General features: G+C 48.0%; 2 protein-coding genes and 2 pseudogenes across 2 annotated transcripts; 2 read left to right on the forward strand and 2 right to left on the reverse strand.

The window, feature by feature from the left end:
• Positions 1-6,677: 6,677 nt before the first annotated feature.
• On the reverse strand, positions 6,678-9,109 carry LOC125538220 (annotated as a pseudogene).
• A 1,758-nt stretch (positions 9,110-10,867) lies between these two features.
• On the reverse strand, positions 10,868-11,571 carry LOC125538221 (annotated as a pseudogene).
• A 348-nt stretch (positions 11,572-11,919) lies between these two features.
• Positions 11,920-13,769, forward strand: LOC125540136 (phenolic glucoside malonyltransferase 2-like). The gene is made up of 2 exons (XM_048703727.1): positions 11,920-12,691; positions 12,775-13,769. The coding sequence occupies exons 1-2, from the start codon at positions 12,041-12,043 to the stop codon at positions 13,447-13,449; spliced, it is 1,326 nt and encodes a 441-aa protein (XP_048559684.1). The 5' UTR covers positions 11,920-12,040; the 3' UTR covers positions 13,450-13,769.
• Positions 13,770-14,430: 661 nt separating this feature from the next.
• LOC125540135 (phenolic glucoside malonyltransferase 2-like) lies at positions 14,431-16,808 on the forward strand. Its single transcript, XM_048703726.1, has 2 exons — positions 14,431-15,283; positions 16,028-16,808. The coding sequence occupies exons 1-2, from the start codon at positions 14,633-14,635 to the stop codon at positions 16,700-16,702; spliced, it is 1,326 nt and encodes a 441-aa protein (XP_048559683.1). The 5' UTR covers positions 14,431-14,632; the 3' UTR covers positions 16,703-16,808.
• The last annotated feature ends 3,417 nt before the right edge of the window (positions 16,809-20,225 follow it).

The following is a 20,225-nucleotide window of genomic DNA, read 5'->3' on the forward strand; positions in this document are numbered from 1 at the left end:
CTGATCACTTGCGCCGCATCCGCCGGCTCCGCGTCCATCGGATCGTCTGTTGATCGGACGGATGACAACCTCCCCGCTTCTGCGCGACGCGCGTGCGTTTCTGAAACAGAGTCATTGTTTCAGTATAGTTATTCTTGCAACTGACCATCTCTTCTATCGACTCTATCAACTGACCATCTCTATCGACTGAGAGGGCTAGGGTACGCGGCTAGATTCGTGAGGGGAGGGCGGCGGCGTGGGGTGGCGCAGGGCGTTGGGCGGAGGCGGCGGGTGGCTGCGGGCAGCGCGGGGCGTTGGGCGGCGGGGGCGGTGACGCAGATCCTCCGCGGTGGCGACGACGACGACGGGTTCGGCGGTGGCTGACAGGTATGGATCGGGCAACCCTCCCCCTCCCCCCGAACAAGATACTCCCATCTCGTCGGCTCCACCCAGGCTGCTGTTCGTCCCGCCCACCGCGTGATGCATTTCCGCCGTGATCTATTACTGCTCGCTGTCGGGCCCCAACTTGCACTAATTGATTTTGTGTTCCCTGTTTGATTGCTTGAGCATGCATTTTCCCGAAGGAACGAAACAGTGTCAAAATTATAGAACATACGTATGGTTTTTCATTGGATATGTGTGTTTTAGGTTGCTGAAATGTTAGTTCAGTTTATTGCTGCTACAAATTAGCAGACGTGCTCTCACCTAGTCAAATAATGCAGCTGACCAACAAGCGAGCTGACTATAACATCTCTCAAGCTTAAATTCAGACAACCCTTTCAAGCTGGACTGGAACTTCTAAAACAGAATTCAGAGCCACCAACTTGTTGCAGAATTCAGACACCCCTTTTGAAGCTTAAATTCAGTTAACACTAACAGTAGAACAAAAAGCGTCTAAAACAGAATTCAGAGCCTGATCAACTAGTTGCGGAAACCATTGCATTTTCGCGAAATGCATGATTAACAGCCCTTCGTTGGACTGAAACTCAAAGCAGCCAACTCGCATAGTTGTGAAAACTCATAGGTGTGTTTCTGAATTTCTGGAGCGTGCAATTTCTATAGGATCCCCTTGTTTCATTTTTCTGAAGCTACTGTTCCAATACTCATGCAGTTATCCATTTTGTTTTTTCAGAGAAACATATATGTAATTTCTATTTAGTTCAAATCTTCTGTAGCTAATGCAGTTATCCAGTTTGTAGTTTCAGAGAAACATATATGTAATTTCAGAAACATTAGCTATTTTTTTAGAGAAACTTACGTTTCTAAAACTAGTTAGTAGGTTATGTCTGTAGCTTATGTTTGTGAAACTACATGAATGTTTGTACTGCTAGCTTATAGCACAGGGAACTCAGTTTTTGCTTCTGAAACTACAATCTTTTCTCTGAAATTTTAGCTACTGTTCCAATACATTTCCATGAATTTTTAGCTCATGTTTATCTGAAATTAGTTGGATTAGCTAATGTTCTTTCAAACCTTGTTTTGCAGCATGCCTATCTTCCAAACTCGTTGGTCGGTAAAGCGGCTGCGTGAAATAGCCAATGAAATCAAAGGGGAAAAGAGAGATGTAATAAGCAAGTCCAGCTTCGGGGATTTGCTGTTTATATCTCCTTTGGTCCCTCCTCCTGAAGAGCTTCTTGATTTCATTGTTATGAACATTGACCCTAAGAATCGTGTGCTGAAGTATGTAATCTTCGCTTTTTTTGTATTTCTTTTCTGTTGCATAACACCTTTTGTTTTCTTTATTCTCGCAACATCTACTGATTTTTTTTATGAATTGTAGGATTAATGACCACAAGCAGATCCACTTTTCAAAAGACATGGTTAAGAAGATATTCAATGTACCATCTGGTAGCAGACCGATAGAGTTTGGGAAGAGGGGCAAAGCTGATTTCCATGAAGTTTATCTGGGCGGCGGGGATAGGGCTCTGATAGCCACCGCAGTTTCCGTCTTATCAAAAGCAGATGATGATGACACCATCGAGAGGTCATGGGTATTACTGTGCCTCGCTTTGGTCCTAGCTCCTGGGACAGGAAACATGGTCCCCCTAGATTATCTTTACACCCTACGAGATATGAGTATGGTCCATGAGTTCGAGTGGGATGAGCATATCCTGTGTGATGTGATGAGAGAAGTTAAAAAATACCAAGATAAGAGGAATGAGGGTAGAGGGTAATTTCTCATCGGTGGATGTATACCAATGCTTCCGGTACACCCCCTTTGATTCCTGTAACATCCCACTCCTTTTATCTGCAACAACAAATCTTTTTCTTGAGGCGCTGATGTTTTCTTTTCTTTTTTGTGTCTTTTTTGCAGATAATTTACATGGACCATCTTGATGTGCCAAGAGGATGCTTAGTTGATCACACCATCAACTACTCGCTTCCTAGAGCTTGTTTTGTTCATGAAAGAGACTTTTATGCTGTTGTCGCAGTGGACACCCTGGATGATGGGTTTGGAAAGCGTCCAATAAGTGATTGAAACTGAAAGACTTTGCTTTTTTTATTTTTATATAGAAGACATTTGTCTGTTGCAATTCTTAACTATTTTCTCGTCTTTGTAATGCAGTTCAGGACCAGTACACCGTACGCAGTAGTTGAGTTCATGTCATATATAGATCAACATCACCAAGGAGCTGCCAGTGAACATGTCACAGAGGAATTGCCGGAAATCAGCGACCAAGGGGGTGCTGTTGGGGGTGCAACACACACTCCAGATGTTCCTGAGAGCTCCCACATGCAAGAAAATGTACATGTGGGAGCAGATGCGGGTTCTCAAAGCCCACCTCACGCTGGCACAGGGGGTACCAATGGGAGCGCAGAGCATGTGCATGAGCCGCCTCCATCTAACATGGAGAGTGGTGACGACGTGTGCAGCTCTTTGGAGGAGTGGCTCCATGCATTGCCAACAATCGAGGAGTTAGAGGTGGTTTTTTCTCGCAACTCATTTTTTCCTTTTTCATATTTTTTGCATCTTCATTTCACTGGCATGTTACAAACTACTGTCCCTACCAATCTAATGCCATTGTTTCCGTGCATCGCAGTTGCCCCCACAGATGCAAGTCATATTTAATAAGCACAAAGAGCTCCATGCCAGAGAACTTAATGTTGCATTCAGCTCATTTGGGAGGGTCTTGCAAGGCATGTACTGCAAGCGAATGGGCCTAATGTTGTCTGAGGCACACAAAGCTGAGTGCAGCATTCATGGACAGAGAGCCGAAGGTGAAGGCATCACTTTCAGTGTACCAGGGGGGTCTTCTGCTGCAGGCATGTCTGATGGGACTGCAACTGAACCTTTTGCGCAACAACCCAAGCATCCGGAGCAGCCCAACATTCATCCTGTCACTGTACCGCCTCTGCAACAGCCCAAGCAACCAGCCACTGCCACTGTACCATCTCCGCAACAGCCCAAGCAACCAGCCACTGCCACTGTACCATCTCCGCAACAGCCCAAGCAACCAGCCACTGCCACTCTACCATCTCCGCAACAGCCCGAGCAACCAGCCACTGCCACTCTACCATCTCCGCAACAGCCCAAGCAACCAGCCACTGCCACTCTACCATCTCCGCAACAGCCCAAGCAACCAGCCACTGCCCCTCTACCATCTCCGCAACAGCCCAAGCAACCAGCAGTGGAAGTAGGTCAAAACAACGGCAATGATCAGAGCAATGGTAGGGGAGAAGACTCAGGAAGCAAGGTAAACGGCACTAAATTTAAGCCTCCTCGCAGCCCAAGCTTCGCACATGTGAATCTGACGAGGAGGCCAGACACGCTTGAAGACAGACCTTCTTTTGGATTGTTTGAACCGGGGAGTGATGATGATCTACTATTTCAGGAGTTTCCTCAAGTTCGTACATTCCCAGCAAAAACTTCTGTTGCAGATTTGGACTCCTTCTTGTCGATCCGTACGAGGAGCCCTTTGTTTGGTGAATCTCCGGCTACCTCAGCTGGGCCAGTTTACGATGTGACTCCCATCGCAACACGTCCTCCAATTTCGACAGGCCCTGCAGGTTATTGCACTCATTTCTCCCCAACTACTTTGTGCTCCAACCCATGTTTTGTTTTGTTTACAGAAACTTGGCACTTTCATGCTCCAAACCATTATTTTTTCTCATCTTGTTTCTGTTTTCTTTTTATTTTTCAATTGTGGGGCAGAAGCAGGAGTAGCTGAGACAAGAGAGGAGGTGGTGATTGAAGTGAGCAGAGGGGGAAAACGTGATGCGAAGAAGCCACACACAAGAGAGTTGCAAAATCGCCAGAAAACGCACCGAAGCTGAAGAGGATGAAGAAGATCAAAGTTAATGCTTCCGATGATGCCATATACAAGCAATACTGTTGCACAAATTACCACATAAAGGACCCTCCAGAAGGCGAGCCCTTGTAAGTGTGTTTTAGCCCTTTTTTGTGTTGATAAATTGTTCGTTCCATCCACTTGTTTGCCACTAACCGAGCCACTGTTTTTTTGCAACATGCAGACCTCCATTCATTAGGATAGGTGGGTTTGATGTTTCTTTCAAGCATTTTAGCAACGGGCTAAAAAAGCGAGCACATTTGAACAATGAGGTCATGTCACTTTATGTTGAAAGCTTCAACATCGAGCAAATGTATAGCAAAAGCAAACCTAGGAAGTTTGCGTTCTCACCGCATACAGCCGTGAGTCAATTATGCATTTTTTATTTTTCACAATAGAGTTTCTGCCCACAACTTCCATATCTTTCTAACCAATACCTTCTTCTTTGCATTAGTCCAAGCTTGCCATGGACCCAAGCTCATTTCAGACACGTTCTTGCAGCAAAGATCTTGAGAGGGCATGTGAAAGAAACAACATCATGAAATCTGATCAAGTAAAAAACTTTTTGTTCTTTCATCAAAGCTATCCTAGCGCAACATGCTCTGTTTTTCTGAAGTTATTTTTTGTTTCTTACTTTTGCAGTTGTTCTTCACCATTGTCAAGGACGGACACTGGGCAGTTGTGGTTGCAAACTTGATGCACAAACAATTCAACGTCTTTGACTCGAGGGGTGATGACCCTGACTATGTCAGCATCCTTGAGAAGCCATGTTGCAATCTGGTATGGACGCTACACCTCTTTCCTTTCTCTTTTTTCATTTTTTCTCTATATAAATTTTGTTGTTTGTGGTACCAATCATAGAAGATACAACTGTGTAATCCATCTTTTTGCAATATCAAATTTTGTAGATAGCCAACTTCAAGACTTTGGTCAGAGAACAAAACCCATGGAACCTTGACTTTGACAAGTTTGATCGTCTCAGCCCGAATGGGTACCCGCAACAGTCAACAACGTATTGTTCTCTGACCATTTTCCTTTTTCCTTTTCCTTTTTTTCATGTGTCCATCCACAACTTTTTTATGTTTTGTTGTCAAGTGAGCAAATTTTATATGTATTTTGTGACTTTTTTTTATTTTGGCAGGTTTGATTGTGGGTTGTTTGCTATTCTATACATGGAGAATCTAATTGGCAGGGGGATGAGACCATTCAGCGCGGTATTCCCTTTTTGCTATGCAACAATACTAGCTAAATAACTTGTTGTTTTCGGAGCACTTGTTGTTTCCATTTTAGCTAGTTTTCTAATGGTAATCACGTTTTTCAATTTTTCTCCTAACTAACTTACGAAGCTCCCTTGTTGTATGCCCAGGACACGAGGTCGTTGCTCAAATTCCGATCATTTGTTGCAGCGAAACTTTTTAAGCACCCTCGAAACACACTCAACTCAGCCGAAGAGTTTCAGAAACTGTTGAGTAGCTCGTAGAAGATGTCAATCGGAGCAAAGTGTTTCCTAGATAGTTTTAGACTGCTTTTTTTGTGGACAAATGTATGCGCTACATCATTTTTGTGTAACTAGAAACAGCAAGATGCTGTTAACCATCTACTTTATCTTTTGTGGAACCCAAGCTGGAGCATGTATCATGCTGGGGCATGTCCCTTTTTTCCTCTTTTTTATTTTGAAATACTGGAGCATCACCCATGTTGTGCTGTCAATGTGAACTTGAGTGCTATCATGCTGATGCAGAGATGAATGAAAATGACTAGTGTTTCTGAACTATCCATGCAGATATGTGAACTATCCATGTTGCATTTTTTTTATTATTGGTTTTCTGAAATAAGGTGTCCTACCCATAACAACACATGCCATGTAGAAGCATCCATGTATACAATAGCTTTTTTGGCAAGCACCGGAAATATGATGTCGCAACTTGAAACAAATGGTACATTCATGTATATGCAAATGGTACATTCACGAAACAAAGCATTATTGGAAATATGGCAAAGACCTCAAAACTACGACACAAAGTGTGAGATACCTTGTATGTCTCAAATCCAGGACACACATAACATATCTTGTAACAAAAATGTGAGCTATCTTTTTGTATGTCTCAAATTGGAATAGAACCTGAATACATCATCAAGGTTGCAAAAAAGAGTATTTATGTATGTTTTTTGCTCAAGCACATGTAGTGAGTCTGAAAAGAAAATGCAAAACATCCTTCAACAGGACCAAGAACTTTCCCAAGTCTTTTCTCTCATTTTTTTCTTCCTAGAGGTTGAGTTGCGTTGCTTGGGCATTTCTTGGATCATTTGTCATCATGGCTCTCCAGTATGCACAAGTTGGTACAGTATGCCCCACCTCGGAGCAAAATTGACATGTAGGCGGTGTTGTTGCCGCCTTTGTTGCAGCTTTTAGGGGTTCACATGTCTGCACGTTGTGACCTTCTTCTTTGCAGAACTTGCAGCGAATACTTCTTTTTTCAGATTTTGGCTCACTGCTGGCATTGGCTTCTTCTCTTCTTGTTTTGACTTCTTCTTATGCTTATCATCTAGCTGCTCCACCAGAGTCTTCTTCCTCTTCTCTCTTTCAGTTGGTCGGCCTTTCTTTGGGACACGCGCTGGGTTTCGTAGCATCTCTGTGCTTTGAGGCTGTGGTAAGCCATCACTCAACACTCCCGTTGCAGTAGCAGGTTGCTTTGGGGGTTCACTGCGCTGCGTTGCTTGTTGTTCTGGCAGTACCCCTCTTTTCGCCGCTGCTATAGCAGGCTCAAGAACTTTTATTGCTTCATCTAATATCTTGTATGCATCATCATTGCAACATGCATCAGAGGCGAGCCATGTCAACCTTCGGCACAAGGAGTTGTATTTGAGCGTGTTTGTCGAGGGGCGCCCAAATTCCAGCAATCGCCCAGTTCTGGCCATGCTTGTTGTTGCTGCTTCGGACCACCTTTCCAACAAGTATTATTGTGGAATAACTTGCACATTGAGGTGCACCATCACCCTTATTATGTGGGCGCAAACCAGGCCATTCATCTCAAAGTAGTGGCAACTACATTGGAACACCCCTTCATCCATCATAACACGCACAGAGAAGAGCTTTGGGTTCTCATATAAGCTTGATGTTAGATTGAACATGAGGCCTCGCCCTTGGTACTCAGCGTCTTGGTTGATAATGTAGCCCGTAGACGCAGTCACTTGTTTCTGAAACTTGCCAAAGACGTTCTGTGTGTAGTAATCAGCAGCTTGGCGCTCAATATTGTATCTGCAACATCACAAAAGGAAGCAAAGTTCTCAAAACAAATCATGAAAAAAATATTTTTTTGGATTTTTTTGCTTTGGTATAGTGAAGCTGGCCTACCGAGAGTATAGTGGAGGAGCCGTCGTTTTACCAGTGAACCCAGCATTGTCCTCGCGATCAAGCACAGTTTCCTGGCACAGTTCATACTGTTGCACAAACCTCCATACAGAATCAGCTGGACGAATCATTGTCTTGAAATATGAGTTCAGCCCCTCGGACCTGCCTGTCGTGCTTGTGAACGGGAAGAATTGTTCTTGAAGTACGCTGGAGCCCACGTATGTCTTGTTCACCACATGTTCTTCAAGTGTTTGTTTTCAGCAATTTCGAAACACTCCAACATGTGCTGCCATGTTTCCTCAAATTCTTCAACCGTTTCAGAGTTGTTAATACAAGTGCAAAACACATCTGCAAACGCCTCATCTCTAAGCAGCCTCCCCAACTTAGAACGCGCGTTGCCAAACACATGAAACTTGCAACATCTAAGGCAAGTATTTGGGAGCACCTGCTCTATAGCTGTTGCCATTGCTTGGTCCTGGTCAGTCATTATGTTCTTTGGATGCTCATTGTCCATTGCAACCATCCATTACTCAAAGACCCACTTGAACGTTTCAATAGTCTCATCCGGCAACAAAGCACACCCGAGTGAAATGGTTTGGAGGTGATTGTTGATACCAACTATAGGACCAAAGGGCATGTTGTATCTGTTAGTGCAGAAAGTTGTGTCAAAGAACAGGCAATCTTTATATTTCGGGTACAACGCCCTTGTCCTCCCATCAACCCAAAACAATGCAGTGACAGAGTTCCTTGCAGGATCTTTTTGCTTCGCAAAGAAAAACTCTGGATTCTCGACCTTCCTCCTCTCAGAGTACTTCACTGTCATATCCATGTCCTGTTGTGTTATCGCTTCCCGAAGCTTTGCACATTCATTCGCAACATCCCTCTTCACGTACGGCAGTATCCTAGGGTCACCTCCATGTATCCTACCAAGGAAACTCATGCAATCTGAATTTGACAGGTTAATATCATGCAACGTCAACAAGAGTTCGTAATCTTCAGCAGGTATTTTGCGGTGCGAGCGGTAGTATCTAACACGCTCTGGTTGTTGCATCAGTGGATGTGTATGCTCTGCAACAAAGCAAGTGACTGTCAATCTCCCCTCCCTAATCCCAACAATCATGTGTGCCTTACAATCATGACGGAGAATCCTGTTTTTCTGACGCGTTCTTGTCACATCCATTTCAGTACCAGGGCGCCTGCTGGAGTTGCTTGTGTCTGTTGCAATGCTCTCTGAGGTGCTACTTGTTTCCGGTTTATCGGGCTTTCTAGCGTGCACACACCCAAAGACCCTCTTGATCATTATTGCATCCTCTTGCTTCTGTCCTCTCTTTTGGCTGTAATTTGTAGAAGATATATGTGTGCCGAATCCCAAGTTGAAGGCATACTCATTGTAGAATTTCTGGGCATCCTCAAATGTGTCAAACACCATGCCAACATAGGGTGATAGTGGCTGTGATGAAACATCTCCATCATCTGAATCATCTTGCATCACATCATCAGCATGCAATAATCCCTCTGAATCTTCATGATTATCGACAGAAAAGTTCTCTTGGACATAGCTCTCTTCCCCTTCAGCACCAGCTCCCTAAAATAAGGCACATGTTTTTTCATGTAAATAGAGAGGTCTTGGTTGAAAGTATTATTTTCCTATAGTTGCTATCAACAGTTATATTTGTTGTTTCAGAAATTCAGGTACACAGATACATTTATCAATGGTTTTTCAGCTTCATTTACACACAAATTTTCAGTCAATGGCCTTTTCTCACATAAGCACACACATTCAAAATCGTATCATAGGTTGATAAATATCAACTAACAGAGAGGATCATGTTTTGGAGAGATAGAGCAAGCACACATGTGTGCTTGGTATTTGCCTTGGTTTCACTCACACACATGAAACAAATTTGAATTTCTAGCTGCCACACACATAAAACAAATAGAAAATCCTACCTATGTTTCTGATACATAGGGTTTTCCATGAGTTTCAGAGACACACAAGTGTTCATGTTTTTTCAGAGTCAGAGACACATAAGTGTTCATGTTTTTTCAGAGACTCACACACACGAAACAAATTTGAATTTCTAGCTGCCACACACATGAAACAAATAGGAAATTCTAGCTATGTTTCTGATACATAGGTTTTCAATGAGTTTCAGAGACACACAAGTGTTCATGTTTTTTCAGAGTCAGGAAACTCACCCAGCTGCCCTGATTTGATCTGGTAGAAGTTGTTTCAGGAAACACAACCGGAGGGTTGGTGAACCAGGATGATACTCCAGCTCGCGGAGGAAGCCCCGCGGCCGCGGTCGGAGCTGAGAACGACGGCCGCGGCTGTTCTCCAAGAGGCGGCCCCCGGCGAGCTCGATCTGCGTTGGATCCCAGCATCTGCCGCGCGATGTGGTGCGCCATGTTGTTGCAGGAATTTCGCGCTGAAGGACTAGGTGCCCCCACGCGTCGGCGACAGCAATTTTTTGCGGTGGTGGCGAGTGCCACCGCGCTTGGGCGGAGCTGTGCCTGATGGACGGCGGACAGGGGATTCTGTTTCTAAAACAGAGCGACTGTTGCAGGAAATAACGACCTGGTCAGTTGTGGGCGGTGGTTTCATCCGACGGCTGTTAGGTGGCTAATCCAACGGCTCCCCGGGCGGCGGATGATTCTAACACATCCGCCGGCGGACGCGTAGCGGTTCCCTTTAGAAAAGGGAAACACTTAACAATGACCCCCACTGATTTTGATTGCTGGCACTCGATAAGCATGTCGTTGGCAGTGTGGAATTTCCCCACCGTTGCTCATCAAAAGAAAACGTGTAGGTGCAGGTGACCCCACAATCGCAAAACTCCACATAAGCATTTACGTAAAAACCTTACCTAACCTTGTGTAGGTGCAGCATTGCTTTTGACTCTCTCTCTCTCTTACTTTTGCTTTTTGTATCACCTATTATTCGTTCATCTTCGGCTGTTTCATCAGAGCATCTCCAACAGACCCCAAACACGCCGCGCCCAAAAAACAGCTTTGCCGCGCGTCCATCGCCTGATTTGGCGCGGCGCGCAGCGCTGACTCCAGCAGCCGCACTAAGATGCGCAAAAATGCAGCACGCGCGCTCATTTTTACAACATTTTTGGAAGCATAGATAAATATTAAGATAATAAAAAACGATAAATTGCATAGATAAAAAACGATACAAAGTATTTTACATCGATGCAACTAGATAGATAGTTTGAAAGCATAGATAAATAGAATTACGGTGCAACTAGATAGAAACTACTACGGCATACATAGATAGAAACTACTCCAAGTCGCTACCATCATCACCATCCTCGTCGGTGTTGTCCGAGGTATCGAGCCATATGTCGTCCCAACGTTCATCGTCTGACGTGAAGATCGACCTCCCACCGCTTCAACGATATTGCATTGCGCATTCGCCAATGCCTTCCGCCGACGCCGGTCCGCCCGCTCCGCGCGGCGCCTTGCCGTCCTCTCCGCCCAGTAGGCACGCTCGTCGGCGACGTCCTCCAGGTGGCGACGACGCCACTCCGCCATGGCTCGCTCGTCCTCCTCGGCGATGAGGAGGCGACGGCAGCGCCGAACGTGGTCGGCACGGTCCATGTCAGTGATGAGACGCGGCGGAGGGGCGACGCGCTGCGCCTGCTTGCGCGTGAAGACGTTCCGGAAGTTCATCTGCGACCGGGGCCTATCCAAGCGCCACACCGCCGCGTTGTACGCGCGGGCCGCCTCGTACGCGCTCCGGAACGACCCGAGGCCGAGCCGGACGTCGCCGGACCGGATCTCGGCGGAGTACCAGCCGTTGAGGCGCTCACGGATGCCGGGGTAGCCCGAAGAACCCCGGCGGCGCGGCGGCATGGTGGCGCGATGGTGACGCGGATAGCGGCGAAGCGGCGAGGTGGCAAAGCGGCGAGGTTGCGAGGGAAGAGCGCGTGGCGAGCGCGGCATTTTATAGGCGCGCCAAATCTACCGCGCCGCGTGCCGCTTTCTCCCGCGTGCGGTAAGATCCCGCCACCGCTAGAGCGCGCGGAACCATTCGGCGCGCGCTAAAACTAAATTTTATCATGCGGGTGCGCCTTTTGCCGCATTTGTTGGAGATGCTCTCAGTTTTGGTGTATCCGGCACGTGGCCTTTATCTTTACGTCCTAGGTAGTGTCAATTGCAGTATCATGGCGCGGCACAGATTCACCGGAGGACTATCTACCGGAGATTCCCGGTACATTACAAATCGTCCGATCCGTCTCCGTCGACAAGTTGTGTGGTCTGTATGTCCTGCCTGCACATGGACTGGCGTACGTACTGCCAAATATAATGAAGGCGCGGTGCATCCGTGTGGTGCCCAGCTCCACCCACTCGCCATAGCCAGCGGGCAATTCTACCTGGCAACTGCGACCTCCGTCACCCCACCCCGGCCGCCATGTCGCCCGTGAGGATCATCGACGCGAGCTATGTCGGCGTGCCGGAGACCGCCGCGCCGCCGCCGGGGCCGATCAGGTTCACCGCGATGGAGGCGCTCTGGGTCGTCTTCCCGGTGCTGCAGCACGTCCTGCTCTACGAGGCCGACCACGACATGCCGCCCTTCGACGCCATTCTCTTGTCCCTCCGCTCCTCCCTCGCGGCCACTCTTGGCAGCTTCGCGCCGCTTGCCGGCAAGCTGGTCCACCTCGAGGAGACGGGGGACGTCGGCGTCAGCTGCTCCGCCTCCGACGGCGTCCGGTTCGTCGTCGCGGAGTGCGACGCAGACATCGGACGCCTGGCTGGCGACGAGGAGCACGACCTGCGGGTGCTCGAGGGGCTCGTGCCGGAGGTGGACATGAGCCAGTTGCCGGCCCCCGTGCTGGCCGTGCAGGCCACGCGCTTCCAGGGCGGCGTGGCGGTGGGCGTGACGGTGCACCACGGTGTCGCGGATGGCCGGGCGCTGTGGACGTTCGTTGAGGCGTGGGCGGCGGTGTGTAGGGGAGAGACGCCGGCCACGACGCCGTGCTTCGACCGCTCGCTCGTCAAGCTGCCCGGCGGCGAAGAGCTGGCCAGGAGCGTCCTACGGAAGGTGGCCCCGAATTTGCCTTCGGTACGTGGTTGCTCTCTTTCATGTCTTCGACGTTCGAACTGGGATTTTCGTGGGCTCAGAGGAATCGATATTCTTATGCGCAGGTGGCACCACCGTCGTCCCTGGTTGAAGAACGAAAGCGGTTCACCCGTCGAACGTTCACCCTGGACGCGGGGGACATCCAACGCCTCAAGCAACGCATCGTCCATCTAGCAGAATCCCACGGCGCGCCCCTGCCTCGCCCGCCGTCAACTTTCACGGCCGTCGTCGCGCTCGCCTGGACGTGCTTCGCCCGGTGCAAGCCGTTCTCCTCGGAGGACGACGCGCAGCTCTTCTTCTTCGCCGACACCCGCGACCGCCTTGATCCGCCCGTCGATGCAGGGTACATCGGTGCGTGCCTCACCGGGTCCCTATCGAAGCTCCCCGTGCCGGAGCTTCGTGGTGACCACGCCTTGGCAGCCGCGGCGTCAGAGGTCCAGGACAAGATCAACAAGGTGAAGGAGGACCCTGTTGCCGGGTGGAACTTCTTCACGCTCATCCCCGATGCCTGCCTGGACCGTATCATGAACATATCGGGCTCGTCGGGATTTAGAGCATATGAGGTCGCCGACTTCGGGTGGGGGAAGCCGAGGCGAACAGAGCCGATTACGATGAACCACGACGGTCAGGTGGCGCTGATGCGCAGCAGGGACGGGCAGGGCGTCCAGGTGTCGGTGTCGCTGCTCCAGCCGGCACATATGGATGCGTTCAAGTCTAGTTTCCTCGAGCTGCTCAAGTGACGATTCTTTCTCAAGTACTAGTTTCGTTTCTTTAGGGCATGTTTGGAGACTCTTCACTCCTCAAGTTCGCACCGGGAGTGGGCGGAGTTGTAGCTAAAAATGACGGAGTGGGAAAAAAGGAGCTCCACAGGTTCAGAGATTTCAGAGAGCTGGAGGTCTCTCGAACACTTCCTTATAGTTTGCATATAAAATTTTGAAGTTAAACTTTGCAAAGTTGGTTCATCTTTATAGAAAAGTTTCAAGCACTCACTGTACCTAATCAATATCGTTAGATGCATCATCAAATTAGTTTTTATATTATATACATAGCTTTTGTATTATATATGTTGATAATTTTAAATATAAATTTGGTCAAACTTTTTATAGTTTAATTTCAAGCAAATATTATGCGCGAAGTAGAAAAGAAATGGTGGTGGGAGTACCTATCTGGGTCAATTCAAATTAATAGGCTTATAAATGTTTGATGGAGGATGCAAATAGAAACACGCTTATGAATATCATTACTGAAGAAAATGACATGGCTGGCACTCCATAAGCTGTGAGCCTCACTGTTGCTCGTCTATGGAAAGGAAAGTTGTAGTTGACCGGTGTCTCAGGTTGCGTGGCTCGGTTTGACACTTCCTCTGGGTCTGGGCACCAGCTGAGGTTCGTGTACCATAAAATCGTTCATGTACCACCGGCACATATGGACGCCTTCTCGGGCAAAGTCAAATTTAGTACTAGGTTCAAATGTTTGATGGAGGACGAAAATAGCAGTACACGTGAGAAGATCACTGTTGAGGAAAATGACGTCATCGCTGACACTACGTAAAATGGCAATCGGTGGGCGTCCCCACGAATCCACGACTGCTCGTCAAACAAAAAGTGAAGTCGTGATTGACGAGTGTCCCAGGTTGCGTGGTTGGGTTCGACACTCTCTCTCTCTCTCTCTCTATCTCTCTGGGTACCACCACATGCGCGTTGCCCAGCTGAGGCTTTCGTAGGATCATAAAATCGCTCCGGTTCACCAGTTTTTGATACCGCTGGCACGCCTAGTGCCACCGCATTATATCTATCATTATCATCATCAATGTTCATGTCCATCGCCTGCGAGTAGCAGGCTCCTGTCGTCCGCACGCGCGCACGCTCGGCTCCATAATCCTCACCGGCGACCGCGCAGCTCCCGATCTGCTCCGTCGTCCCCATGTCGCCGGTGAGGATCGTCGAGTCGGCCTATGTCGGCGTGCCGGAGACCGCCGCGCCGCCGCCGGGGCCGATCAGGTTCACCGCGATGGAGGCGCTCTGGGTCGTCTTCCCGGTGCTGCAGCACGTCCTGCTCTACGAGGCCGGCGACGACATGCCGCCCTTCGACGCCATTCTCCAGTCCCTCCGCTCCTCCCTCGCGGCCACTCTGGGCAGCTTCGCGCCGCTCGCCGGCAAGCTGGTCCACCTCGAGGAGACGGGGGACGTCGGCATCAGCTGCTCCGCCTCCGACGGCGTCAGGTTCGTCGTCGCCGAGTGCGACGCCGACATCCGCCGCCTGGCCGGCGACGAGGAGCACGACCTGCGCGTGCTCGAGGCGCTCGTGCCGGAGGTGGACATGGACCGGCTGCCGACCGCCGTGCTGGCCGTGCAGGCCACCCGTTTCGAGGGCGGCGTGGCGGTCGGGCTGACGGTGCACCACGGCGCCGCCGACGGGCGGGCGCTGTGGACGTTCGTTGACGCGTGGGCGACGGCGTGCCGGGGCGAGACGCCGGCCGCCACGCCGTGCTTCGACCGCTCGCTCGTCAAGATGCCCGCCGGCGACGAGCTGGCCAGTGATGTTCTGCGGAAGTTCGCTCCCAATTTGCCCTCGGTACGTACGTGCTTCGTCTGTTTCATACTACTACTAAGCGTCTTGATGTCTTCGTGTTGAATTTGAGTACTTTTAGAGCAGAAAGGTAGCACATCCAATCACAATCTTATACAGTACGTACAGAGACGCCGAAAGACTGAGGTGAAAAATCTAGATCAATTTTGCTGTAGATGGAGTGATGGTCCCATCACCTTTCAGAAACTTCTCTGAAAATTTGGTGTATTTGACACCGAAAATGCTAGACTTACAAACTGGCTACATTTCCAGGGGAGCAGATTAGTGTGAAAGTTCCTTACTTAAACTAATCTCCTCCCCTCAATTTAACTGGGTGGGGCTCCTGCCTTATTCTTCTCCAATCAAATCTTTTCACATGTTCACATCCCCGGTAAGACTACCCATAGTAAGAGTAACATAAGCGATAACAAGACAAAATAGATAATATGATGAAGAAAAACATGTTTATATGAAATCTGAACGGATTCATCCGGTTGGTTCGAACTGTTGTTAAAATGTATGCGGCTACGGTTGAATGACGGCCTCTCGCATCCGTGTCCGCGGACTGGCCTTGTCCGCGGAAATTTGTGGCTTCCTGTTGGAAATGCCCTCACAAAGACTAGTAACATATGGCTCCTCATATGTTACTAGTCTAAGTTACTCTTCATTATGATTAGTCTAAGATACGTAACAAATAATTACATAGGTGTAGAATTACTCATTTGACACCTTACATGTTCCTAACCGCAGGTGGCACTAGCATCATCGGTCTTCGAAGACCGAAAGCGGCTCACTCGCCGAACGTTCACCTTGGACGAAGGAGACATCCAACGCCTGAAGCAGCGCATTGTCCACCTCAATGAGTCGGGCGGCACGCCCCTGCCTCGCCCGCCGTCTGCTTTCGCGGCCGTCGTCGCGCTTGCGTGGACGTGCTTCGCCCGGTGCAAGTCCTTCTCCTTGGACGACGACGTGTGGCTCTTCTTCTTCGCCGACATCCGCGAGCGCCTTGACCCTCCCGTCGGCGCGGGGTACATCGGCTCATGCCTCACCAAGTGCTTGGCAAGGCTCCCCGCCCGGGAGCTTCATGGCGAGCGCGCCCTGGCGGTTGCGGCGTCGGCGGTCCAGGACGAGATCAACAAGATGAAGGAAGACCCTATCGCTGGGTGGAATTTCTTCTCGTTCGATCCCATGCCTTCCATGGACCGGCTGATGAACATATCAGGATCGTCGGGCTTTAGTGCCTACCAGATCGCCGACTTCGGGTGGGGGAAGCCAAGGCGAACAGAGCCGATTAGGATGAACACGGACGGTCAGGTGGCACTCATGGGCAGCAGGGACGGCCGGGGTGTGCAGGTCTCAGTGGCACTCCTCCAAGCGGCACAAATGGACGAGTTCAAATCTAACTTACTGGCGCTACTTGAGTGACAATTTTTGTTCTCAAAAAGACCTACTTAGGTCAATTCAAAACAGTACACACAAATGTTTTATAAAGACTATTTATACATTATAATTGAATTGTTTATTTAACTAAGAGATCCTTATTTCGAAGTTGGGGATCTTTAGTTGTTGGTTCTTTATCTTACTAGAAAGGCTGAGCGTGCTTCTCCGTGCACTTTGTGTGGTTGAGATTTCATAAAGACAAAAATTGACTTGGCACGTGTCGAAGATGATAAAATGTCTTTTTATAATGCGATGTCTCAATGGGCTTTCTTGCTTATGTGATTATGTGTTATCTGCTAATTAGCTCGTACACTTTTTATATGTAGGAAAATTTCTTACGTTGGTGGCTACATCAAATGTAGACGCTTCTTTTGTTAGGCGGTGTAATAGTGCACATGACTAATGTGTTATTACAACCTGATTGTTGCTGATTAATTTGAGAAATTCTTCATCCAATCTAAATAGTTGACCTGATCAAAATAATGAACCAAATCCAATATTGAATAATCATAATTGAACGAGAGAGCTCCAAAATTAGAAAATGATAAATCGAAATTGAGCAGGCGATACACAGTTGAAAATGTACAACTCTTTTGTGTTCAATTCTTCTTTTATCAAATTTGCGGTGGTTTAGATAATAAGAATACAAAATAACTAGGGAGATATAGCTGAAGGAATCGATGTTAATATTTTTCTTAATATTGCACATACACAGACGCTCATACACACACGCATGAGAGAAAATTCCTTATATAACACTGTTTTAAATATTGTTTCCTTATTTGACACTGAAAACTTTTTTCTTCGTTATATAACACCATGTCTAAATTTTATGCCCTTTATGACACTTCCATCCATTTTGAGCCTTAACGGTGTTAAATGACACATGAAAAGACCAATTTGCCCCTCATGGGGTATGTGACCAAAAATTTACGTTGTTGTTTAGCTTCAATATGTGACTTTATTTGGATGGTGTTCGACGTGATTTTGTACCAAAGAGAATTTAATTACTGAAAAATAAAATGAATGCAAAATATACAGTGAAGCAAACATGCACAAGTACATGCATGCGGTAGCTCATCTTTGATTAGTTTTACACGTACATACATTTTTTTTTTGAGAACCATGGCTTACACTACACCATGGTAGGGGTACAATCAGATGTCACAAATTGTGCTACGTTTTGGGGTACAACACCTATCAGGGAGAAGTCACCTTCTCTGCGACATGTTGCTGCCAATTCATGGGCTACGGTGTTTAACGCCCGGCCGACCACGCTGATCTTGCACACTGCAAATCTTCTCATCAACAACTTGATATCGTAAACCAGGGCACGGTTAGCTGATTTGCAGGTTCCCGGTGTCGCTAGGTCTCGTCCTAGCCTGGCACAGTCGATCTCAAGCAATAAGCCTCCACTGAACAGGTTTGAGAGTTCTGTCAGGCCCATAAGAACTGCCGCTGCTTCCGCTTCCTCTACTGTGTTGCAGCGATGCAAACGTCGGCCTGCCGAAGCCATGATTTCTCCGCGATGGTTCCTGGCCACTGCCCCGCCCCATGCCTCACCTGTTTCTTCGTAGTAACTTGCGTCACAATTCAGTTTTGCCATACCTGGATTTGGGGCGGTCCAATGACCTGCCTTCTTCATTGGTGTTTTGCATAGCCTGTCAGGGAACAGGCGAGCATATTCCTCCGTCGGGCTCGATTCCGGCTTGTACTGGCCGCTTGTTAGTTCATCATTCAGTCTGATTAGGTACTGGGCTGCTCCCGACACCGTGTCCTTTCTGTCACCATGGATTATATTATTTCTTAAACTCCAACTCTGCCATAGGATCAGTAGTATCTTATTTCTGACCGTCTTGGAATTGGCCAACAGCAGGTTCTGCAGCCATTCCGGTCCCGTGCGGGAGAACTGAGACTCCTTCAGAATGTTCCAATGGTCTCTCATTGCGTGCCTCAGTGCCTTGCTCCTGGTGCATGACACAGTAGCGTGGAACTCATCTTCTTTTTCAACTCCACAGATATCGCAGATATCTTCTTTCACTAGTGTTCTACGGAGAGAGTTGTGCTTTGTTGCCAGGGATTCGGTGGCCACTCTCCATCCAAAAATCTTCACTCTCTCAGGAACACTTGCTTTCCATATCGCATCCCAAACGCTACGATCTCCTGGGTCACTTGTGGAGCTCATGGCCTGGTTTCTTCCGCTTCTTCTCAGGTTGTCCGCGAGTTTGTACGCGCTACTGACTGTAAAGATACCCGTATTTTCATAGTGCCATGCCACATGATCCTCTATTCCATTTGCTGGGATTCTTATCTTACATATTTCATCCGCGTCAAAAGGGTGGAAGATTTGTCGCACCAGCTCTTCATTCCATTCCCGTGTCCCTGGGGTGATAAGTTGGTTCACCCATCGGAGTCGCGATCTTCTAATGAAGGTAGCTGTCTTAAGCCCCTCGTTCCCCGGGATCCACTGGTCTCTTATGATTTGAATTTTCCTCCCGTCCCCTACACGCCAAATGAGGCCTTCCTTGAGTAGCTCAAGACCAAATTCAATTCCTCTCCAAACCGGGGAAGCATCAGAGCTGAATACTGTGTCAAGTAATTTGCCATGGGGAAAGTACTTTGACTTTAGTATACGTGCACAAAGACTGTCAGGGTTTTGCAAAATCATCCACCCTTGCCTAGCGAGGAGTGCTTGGTTAAACAGGTGAGTGTCTCGAAAGCCCATCCCTCCATTCCTCTTTGCTTTTGTCATGTTATCCCAAGACATTCAGTGAACCTTTCTATTATCTTCCTTATCCCCCTACCAGAAGTCTCTTATAACTTTCTCATACTTCTCACAGAAGCTTTGATTAAACTTGAATATTCCCATGGGGTAGGTTGGCAGGGCTTGTGCAACTGATTTGACATTCACTTCCTTCGCTGCTTGGGACATGAACCTCTCATTCCAGTCATTGCATCTCTTCCTGAATTTGTCCATGATTGGAACAAATTTTTCATACTTCATCCTTCCTTCTGGGGTTGGGAGCCCAAGGTATTTGCTCTCAAAGGAGGCAGAAACCACTCCCAGTGTGTTCATTATGCTTTCTCGCTCTAGACTCGGGCACGCCTCACTGAATAAAAGTGAACATTTATCCTGACTGAGCAGCTGGCCGGTTGCTTTTTGGAATGTGTTGAGGACATCCTTCACTTTACTTGCTTGTTCCGTCGATGCCTTAAAAAACAAGAGACTGTCATCTGCAAAGAGCAGGTTCGATATTCCCGGGCTCCCCCGCGCAATTTTTATTGGGGTTATGCTCCCTGCGGCCACTTCTCTGGTTAGCAAGGTAGCAAGTCCATCAGCCACAAGAAGGAATAAATAGGGGCTTAACGGGTCACCTTGTCCGAGGCCTCTCGAAGGGTAGAATGGTTCCAGCAATTCACCATTGCATCTGACTGTATACCTCACTGATTTTACACAAATCATCACCCAGTTAATCCACCTTGGGTCAAAACCCATCTTCTGGAGTGC

The sequence above is a fragment of the Triticum urartu genome, chromosome 2 (genome assembly GCF_003073215.2).
Source record: "Triticum urartu cultivar G1812 chromosome 2, Tu2.1, whole genome shotgun sequence".
NCBI classification, from domain to species: domain Eukaryota; kingdom Viridiplantae; phylum Streptophyta; class Magnoliopsida; order Poales; family Poaceae; genus Triticum; species Triticum urartu.